Consider the following 8,886-nt stretch of genomic DNA (forward strand, 5'->3'; position numbering starts at 1 on the left):
TAAACTCTACCGAACGATTTGCATGGTTCAGGAAATGGCGGGAGATTGTGCCGTTCCTTCCTTTAATATCACGAAAAAAGAAAATCCTGACGCGATTTTAATCGTTGTCGACTGCTGAGTTATCTGCACTCTTGCCCTAATGAAGTGCAATTTGTCCAATCATTACTAGCTATGACTTCCTAATCTTATGCCCATTCTCAACGAGGCAGCCTGCCTGCTCAAGCGCAGTTGACAAGATGGTGCTCCTTTGATCCTCCAGTCCTGCCGGCATCACCTCCAGGGTCTGGTAGGGACACAAAATTGTCCTCCATAACTCAAAAAAGTTCTTTATAGTAATTAGATATATATATTCCAGGTTCTCATGACCTACAATTGTACCCTCATCCTGCTCTAGCTGAAAATATTTCTTCTTTCTGTATTTTCCATTTGTAATCAAATGAAAAAATTGCATGTTCACCTTGGACAACCTGCCGCACTTTAGCTCTAAGTGCCCACTTCATCTCTTCTTCTTTGAGGAGTGCATGTAGTTTCTGCTCGGCCTCTGCTTTAGATGCCTGTTCTACCACATCTGGTAAGTTGGATTCGGCTTTTAAATCAAGCTCATTTATAAGGTGGATTAGTCTTTCCTTTTCCACCTAATAATCCTGCTTTTATTTTTACCCAGCCCCTCAGGAACTGCCGCAAATGTCTAATCTTATTTTGTCATTGATCAATACTCGAACTATGCTCTGTCGCCTTAGCCCATTCCCAGGCTATGAGATCAATGAAGCATGGTTTGATCATTGGAAGTAGCTATATGTGCACTGGGTTTGATCATTGCAAAGTCATTCGTTTCTAAAGTAGAGTAGCAAAAAGGAATACATGATATATGGCCATGCCTTCAATTTTTTGCTAGACAACAAGCACCACAATTGTTGGATGCTTCCTTTCACTTTTCGGACTCTTCCACAATACTAACTGACGGACATGCCGCCTAATAGGTGCATCTGACCAATCCACGGCCAAAAGTTGCTGGAGGAGGGGGCGGCGAGCCAGCGGCGTCGGTTAGGCGGAGGTGGCTTCAAATCGAGGATGCAGTGCATGAGGCGAGAAAAGCGAGAAGTTTCTCTCTGCGTGCCGACTCCGGGGGGCGCTGGCTCCACGGCAGCAGACCGGAGCTCAACCCACCGATGCGGACCACCCTCGCAGCGTTAGCCATGCGTGACCCCCGCTCCCGTTGCCTCCACTGGGACGAAGGCGGACATGCCCCCCTACCGTCGGGGCAGAGGAATGCCGCCACCATTTTCGTTCGTTGCGACGCCGCTCGGCCGTCATTGGTTCTCCACCACCACGAGTAGGACAACCCGGAGCGTGGAGTGCGGAGGAGAAGGCTTGCTGGTACACTCCCCATCTTGCAATTGCAACTGTGCCTGTTCCATTCATTTTGTGCTTCATCTTGTTTCGTTAGTGTGTTTATTTACTTACGTAGCAACTTCTGATGCATGTGTGTGCATTTACTTGGTTGTAGCAAACTGCTTGTCTTTTGGTTTGGTCACTGCCTGAGAAAGGAGATACTAGGCTAGTTGGGTTGTGAGTTTTTGTTTATCATTTAATAACTATCTAAGGAGATTCATGGCGATGAACAATCACACAAACACTTATTGTTACTTACAAACCTAATAAGAAAATTTCTCAAAAGAACAAACGGGGATAGTAACATGGTGCTGTTGTTCTGTTTTTCTTTGCTGGTAGGAATAGCAATACGGTTCTCCTCCTTCCTCTCTCCTTGTATCTAAGGAGATAAACAGAGAATCAAAGTTTCAGAGAAACATCCTCCCACCTCACTTCTTCTTCGGTACAACCCCCCAGAAACACATCAATGGACGAGATCTGTCCATACCCCTTCATAATAAAGGGTAAGATGGTCTTTCTAGAAAATACGTCGGAGATCTGGCATGTTCATTAGTGATTGGGCCGGCCCATTAGTGATTGTGTACTGTCCCACGCACGGATCGAAAATCCAAAAAAACAGTGCCACTATTAGGCATCGAACACAAGACCTCCAGGGTCGTGAGATTGCTCCAGCCACCGGAACCATCACGAGTTGGTGATAATTGTGTGGCACAGTAGTTTATCACCTAGAATTGACGTACTGTAGCTGTTTTCTTATGAGGAATACTGTAGAAGATCAAAATTGGTATACAACCGGACCAGACATTCTAGCTAAAGCGTCTTTTATTGCTAAAAAAACTAATGTGTTTTTTCAACTTTTCGATTTATTAAAAAATATGAAATGTTTTTCAAAATTTGAACTTCTTTTGGAAACATGATTTTTTTCAAAATTCTGAACCTTTTTTTTTGAAAAATACTTTGATATTGTGAATATTTTCCAAATCTTGAGAACAGTTTTTCAGAATTGTAGACATTTTCCTGAAACGGTAGATATTTTTCAAAAAGACGAATAATTTATCAAATTTGTCAACATTTTCTTGAAAACATGACAATTTTTCAATTTTCGAACATTTTAAAAAATGCAAACACTTTTTCAAATTGGCAAGCATTATTGGAAAACAAAAACACAAGCATTTTTTCAAATTGGAAAAAAGTGTTCAAGTTAGTACAATTCTCATACACACTTTGAAATTCCAAAATTGTTGACAAATTTCTGGAAATTGTTAGGAAAAAAATAAAAATGTTTTATGTTGAGTGATAATGACAGGAACTACAAATACACTCATCTAACTGGTATATTTTAGGCTATGGATAAATGATCCCAGCGTCTTGTAGGAGCCTGGCATCGACATATGAGGCATCCATTTCAGGTTTGAACGACTACCAATATCGTTTACATGTTGTGACACGTCCGACCATTTATCACCCTATTTTCACGGAGAAAACTCTAGAAAATGCAAAACTTCTCAAAAATCTAAACAACTTGGCATTGTGTCTTGATTGGTCATAAAAGTTGGTGGAAAATATTGGAGGTTATCTGACGGATGTCGAAAAAAAAACAAGCTTTCAAACGGACCCTTCTAGCCTATCCGAACATCCTCCGTTGAACATAGTCTTTTTTGGACATCCTTAAAATGAATCCCACTTTTGAAAGAAGGTAGGCATGCCCATGGTAGGCACATGCCTGGTTTGGATTATTTTCGACACCATATGCAAGTAGTGACACATCCGGTCATTTATCGGCCTTCTTAACCAAGAAAACTTCAAAAAAATGCAAAATTGGACGAAACCCCAAATAATTTGGCATGGTGCCTTGAATTGGTCATACAAGGCCATGAGAAATGGGGCAATTTAAGGGATGTCAAGAAATGAGGTGCTCCCAAACATACCCTTCTGGCCTATCCGAATACTATCCATTAAACATGGTATTTCTTCGGAGATCTTAGCACATGCCCCAACTTTTGCAAGCAAGTCGGCATGTCCATTTTAGGTATACATGCCTGGTTTGAACGACTTCCGATACCGTATGCACGTTTTGACATGTTTTGCCATTAATAGGACTTTTTCACTGAGAAAACTCCAAAAAAGACAAAACTTGGCAAAAAAACCCATACAATTTGGCATGGTGCCTTGAATACAAGGCCATGAAAAAATGGGTTCATTTACAGGATGTCGAGAAATGAGTTGCTCCCAAACAGATCCTTCTGGCCTATTTGAACACTCTCCATTGAACATGATATTTCTTTGGAAATATCAGGACTGCCCCAACTTTTGCAAGCAAGTGGGCATCCCCATGTTAGGCATCCATACCTGGTTTGAATTATTTCCGACACTGTATGCACGTTGTGACATGTGCTGTCATTAATTGTCATTTTTTCACCGAGAAAACTCCAGTAAATGCACAACTTGTCGAAAACCCAGAAAACTTTTTATGATGCCTTGAATTGGTCATACGAGGCCCTTCAAATTTTAAGAATGTCGAAAAATAACAAGCTCTCAGGCGGAGCCTCCTGGCCCTAGAACATACTTTGTTCAATGTAGTCTATTTTTTTTCATCCTTGAAATGATCCCGACTATTACCACCAGGTGAGCATGCCCCTCTAGGCATCCATGCCATGTTTGAACAATTTCTGACACTGTATGCAAGTTGCGACGCGTCTAGCCTTTTTTTGCATTTTCTTACTGAGAAAACTCTAAAAAAATGCAAAACTTGTCAAAAACCAAAACAACTTGTCATGGTGCCTTGAATTGGTCATACGAGGCCATAAAAAAATTATGCCCATTTCAAGAATATCGAAAAACAACGTGCTCTGTGACAGACCCTTCTGGCCAACACGAACACCCTCCATTGAATATGGTATTTTTGTGGACATCCATGAAATTACCGCAACATTTTTCCACTAGGTGGACATGCCCATCGTAGGCATCCATGGAAGGTTTGAAGTACTTCCGACACCATATGCAAGTTGCGACACGTCTAGCCATTTATCGACCTTTTTTGACCGAGAAAACTTTAGAAAATGCAAAACTTGTCGAAAATCCATGCAACTTGGATTGGTGCCTTGAATTTGTCATACAAGGCCATTGAAAAAAATATTGGAAGCATGGATGCCTACCATGGGCATACCACCCGCTGGCAAATGTTTAGTTCATTTCAAGAATGTCCAAAAAATACACCATGTTTAACGTAGCATGCCCAAGTAGTCATCCATGCCAGGTTTGAAGGAAAAATGTATTTAAAATCATAATTTATATAGATACTTAAAACTGTCATTTTAAGTTTCTAACATAACTAATAAATACAAAATGATAGAATTAAAAACAACAAATGCTTTTTAAAAACATTTAATAAATTAAACAAAAAAAAATTAAAATCATGATTTAAATTAGTTACTTTAAACTGTAACATTGGTATTTCAAGTTTTGTACAGGTTTAAAAAAAGTTTAAAAAGGGAAAAAAAGATAAATTTACAAAAAATGAGAAAAACAAAAAATAGAATAGAAAAGAAAACCTTAGGCCTTGCCCAACTAAGCGACGACATCACTCCTGTTGAGCAACTATTGAAATTTGTTGGGAAATAAAAAACATTCTCATTTTTAAAAAAAATTCACAAATCCAAAAAATGTTCCGGCAAATTTAGAACACTTTTTTGATATCATATACTTAGTCACATTTCTGAAAAATGTTTTGGAATTTAATTTTTTGTCCGTGCTCTGAGAAAATGTTTGTTTTCACAATTTTGTTTGTGCTTTTCAAAAAAAGTATTTGAATTTTGACGTTTTGAAAAAAGTTAAAGACACAAACATTTTTTGAAATTACCTTACAATTTTAAAAAAGAAAATAATTTTTAATTTATGAATAAAATTAGGAAATAACGAACCTTTTGAAATTTTGGGCAACATTTTGAAAGCATTACCATTTCTTGAACAAGAAAGAAGAAATGTAACAGGAAAAGGAAAGTAAATAAATAAAAAGAAATTATGGAAAAATGACCAGTTCAGAAAGTGTTCGTAAAATCTTTTTAAAATTCCCAGCCGGTCACTTACTTAATGCGCCTAGCTTGAAATTATCAACCAAAGGCATGGTGTCGCAGTGGTAGTGGACGCACTTAGTGTTTTGAGTGGTCGTGGGTTCGATTCGGCCGGCCCAATTAAGCTCCCTGGTGTATACGTTACTACAAAAATAGATACAAATTGCGAAATGTCTATATTACCCTTTATACGTATTGCGAGGGGGGTTGTACCGAAGCGGGACTCCACATTTATTTCTCTATCTTACTCAAAGCTTGTAATCCATCTGAATACAGGAACTAGCACATGTGTATGCGTGCAGAAAAATAATATGAAAACCAAAAGTAAAGGATGCTGCAAAATAAAATAAATACATTGATGGATTGATGTAATAAGGATTAAGCTCATAGTAATTTGCTCAATCGTTTGTAGGAAATAAATACATGCACACTCACTCATTCTTGATGGCTCGTCATGCCAGCACACATGCAAACACACATTACAGGATGCAAAACCAGTACACAATGTGAAGCAAGATTTCACACAGAAGGTAATGGTGGAACGATGATGATGAGGACGACGGACACATTCATCAAGGACGAGGGACGTCATGAGCAGGCCTGGAGGTGATGCCGGCGTGTAGTAGCAGCGCCCATAGGAGGGTGATCAGCTCGCCACCTCGTCGCAAGGCTTCAATGTGGCCCGTCACATCCTTCGACGGCGCGAGGTAGAGTATCATCTCTGACCAGTACTCCGCCAGGATCTCCCACACCGTCTCTTCACCTCCAGTACATTGTTCTTGGCCTTGTCCTTGGGGATATCTCTGCCTTTTAGCCTCTTCCACTAGCTGCCTTCCAAGCTTTAATCCTATCTTTACCACCTCCTCTTCTGTTAACTGATTCCCAAACCTCGATCCCGATCTCAATCTTTCTATTTCCACCATCTCATCGGAGTTGGAGTCGGGGATGGAGTTGTCGTCACCAAAAGATTCAATGGGATGCGAATACAAGCCTGGGCTTGATGACACTTCACCACTGCAGTTGCATGCTTCTTCAACACATTTCTTCACCTTCTCGTAGCGGTGCTTCGTCCAGGTGGCACTGTCCGGCAGCAACTCTGGAGTGTGTGCCACCAAGTATGCACAGTACCGTGACAAGCTAGTGGCGACGACCATGTGTGTGGTTGGGGCCGAAGCAGGCGAAGAACATTTGATCTCAACGAGGAATGTGGCTATGTACCATACAAGGATAGCATCCGTGCTGGTGGTGACTCTGTCGTAGCATGCCCATGTGAAGTGAGGGAACCGGCGTTGTACAGTGGCTATACCATTGCTCAGCTTCCCGCCGCTCTTCTTCAAGGATCTGATGATGGCACCCTTCACATCTGGTGACAGCTTGGTCACAGCAGGCCTGTAATGGTTCTTCCTTGGGAAGAATATCTGCTTGAACGTATGAGCCGAGGGAATACTGTTAGGCTTAAGGAAAAGGTTCTGCCCAATCTCATCCTTCCAACACACTGGGGATTTGCATCTTAGCAAACATGGGCAGATTATCTTGAGCCAACAAGATTGGTTGATGTAGTGGCCAACCATACTTATCTTGGTCCAGTTAGAGCGCACACCGGTCACCATCTCTGCAATCTCGATGGATAAAGTTAGCAGGGCGACAACAACAGGGAGAGGAAAAAACATGACAATCACCACTGCGGGCTGATGCCGAAAACCCACTTCGAAGCAGACGATTAAAAACCCCAGAAGCATGAGGAATACAAGGCCACAAACTGTGGCAGAGAAGAAGATGTGGAAAGCTGCGGAACATGCGCCCAAAGAGGCCACTGGGAGTGGGGAGTAGTAGAAATCGCTTGCGAACGAGAGCTCGGTGGAGATCACCTGGAACATCCTCACGTGATCGTCTTCCTGACCGAGCAATCCATCGCAGACGAAACGGAAAGCCCAGCTAGAGCCAGCCTCGGCCAACCGGTAGCCGGCGAATTGCCGGCGCAAGCACTTGAAAAGAGAGAATGAGAGGCAGAGGTCCTTAACCTCTGGGGAAAAGTGAGGAGATGACCAGACTTTGTCCAGTGTAACAAGGCTACTTGATTCATCTTCCTTGACACGATACCCTTGGGGGCTTTCTTCCACATCCAGTTCTGTCTCTCCTGTTAGTATGAGGCGGGGTACCGGCACCAAGTGGCCTTCTTGTTCTTGGAGCTGCGCCATGTAGCCCTCGATCAGCCGGGCGTTGCGGCCAACAGCAAAAGAACGGTTTGCGCGTTGGAAGGCGACAAACCTAAGCACTATTCTAACACCGAGCGCCCATGTCAGAAATATTTGGAGAAGTACTATGAAGTGGTTACTTTCTTGGAGTATGTAGTAGCCGACGAGGCCCGCCACCCAGAGAGAGGACATGAGGTTCTCCATGGATGGCCTGGTCTTTTGGCTGTCGATGTCATCACCGGCCGTAGGTGAGGCAATGGCGGCCACTGCCAGGGCAGCCATGTCAGCGTTGGACTTGAGAAATTGGAGGAGGACCACCAGCCTAATCAGTGTTGGGCCGCCCAATCTATATGCTACGCCGGTGATCAAGTAGGAGACGAGGTACAAAATAAGTGAGAAGTATGCCGCGGAGGCACCCGCAAGGAAGTAGCGGCCGAGCGTGTGACGGCTGATACGGCTCCGGCGCGAGCTGAGACACCACAGTAACACCACAAGAACGGTGAGCACAACAAGAAGGATATCAACCTTGATTGCTGATACTACCTCTGAGTCTCGATCCATGCCTGCGACACCAAGCTAATGCTCGTTACATAAACATATGCTGCTGCCTACTAGTATCAGCTTAGGACACCAAGCTGCATGCTCCTATAATAATATAATTATTCATGTACATGTACCTCAAGGCTGAAGAAGAGATGAGACGAGCTGCAGCAGCTAGCCGACGCCACGGTACCGATGAAGGATACAAGGTGCAGTCAAGCTTGTGAGCACAAGATGTGCAATCTTAGAGGAAACCGCTGGGGCAAAAAAGAGAAAAGGAGAGGGCATCACGCAAATCTCAAGGAAGGAATAAAGAATGCACTGTTTCCACCATGTGATGCGCCAGGGGGATACGATCCTCATCACTATATTAAAGACCGTGGCTTTCCAGTTGTCACACGCACCTTCATGTGCCTTTTTTTTCTCTTGTTTCTCTTCATGTGGAAGATATCAATCAAAGATCATAAAGGCCTGATATAAGTCCGTGGCAACTAAATTTCTTAAATAGCTGCAGTATGAAAACCAAATTTGTAAAAAAAAAAAGTGAGAAAACTCTTATCAGGTAGGGCTGGCAATGTTTTGCCTAATAAAATGGGAGTAATAAAAACATTTATAACTAATGTTATGTATGAATAGCATGAAAATGAGCCACCAACCTCTCTGAAATGCGCGAGAAGTACCGTGGCCAG

At 42.5% G+C, this 8,886-nt stretch overlaps 1 protein-coding gene across 1 annotated transcript; it reads right to left on the minus strand.

Moving 5' to 3' along the window:
• Nucleotides 1–5,824: 5,824 nt before the first annotated feature.
• Nucleotides 5,825–8,392, minus strand: LOC119324392. The gene is made up of 2 exons (XM_037598180.1): nt 8,335–8,392; nt 5,825–8,220 (listed from the first exon to the last, which is right to left on the minus strand). Exon 2 carries the CDS (start codon nt 8,216–8,218, stop codon nt 6,035–6,037), a length of 2,184 nt encoding a protein of 727 aa, XP_037454077.1. The 5' UTR covers nt 8,219–8,220; nt 8,335–8,392; the 3' UTR covers nt 5,825–6,034.
• Nucleotides 8,393–8,886: the final 494 nt, after the last annotated feature.

This window comes from Triticum dicoccoides, chromosome 6B (assembly GCF_002162155.2).
Source record: "Triticum dicoccoides isolate Atlit2015 ecotype Zavitan chromosome 6B, WEW_v2.0, whole genome shotgun sequence".
NCBI lineage: Eukaryota > Viridiplantae > Streptophyta > Magnoliopsida > Poales > Poaceae > Triticum > Triticum dicoccoides.

Coding starts and splice junctions, on each gene's coding strand:
- LOC119324392 (XM_037598180.1), bottom strand. CDS start 8,218: ATGGATCGAGACTCAGAGGTAGTATCAGCAATCAAGGTTGATATCCTT.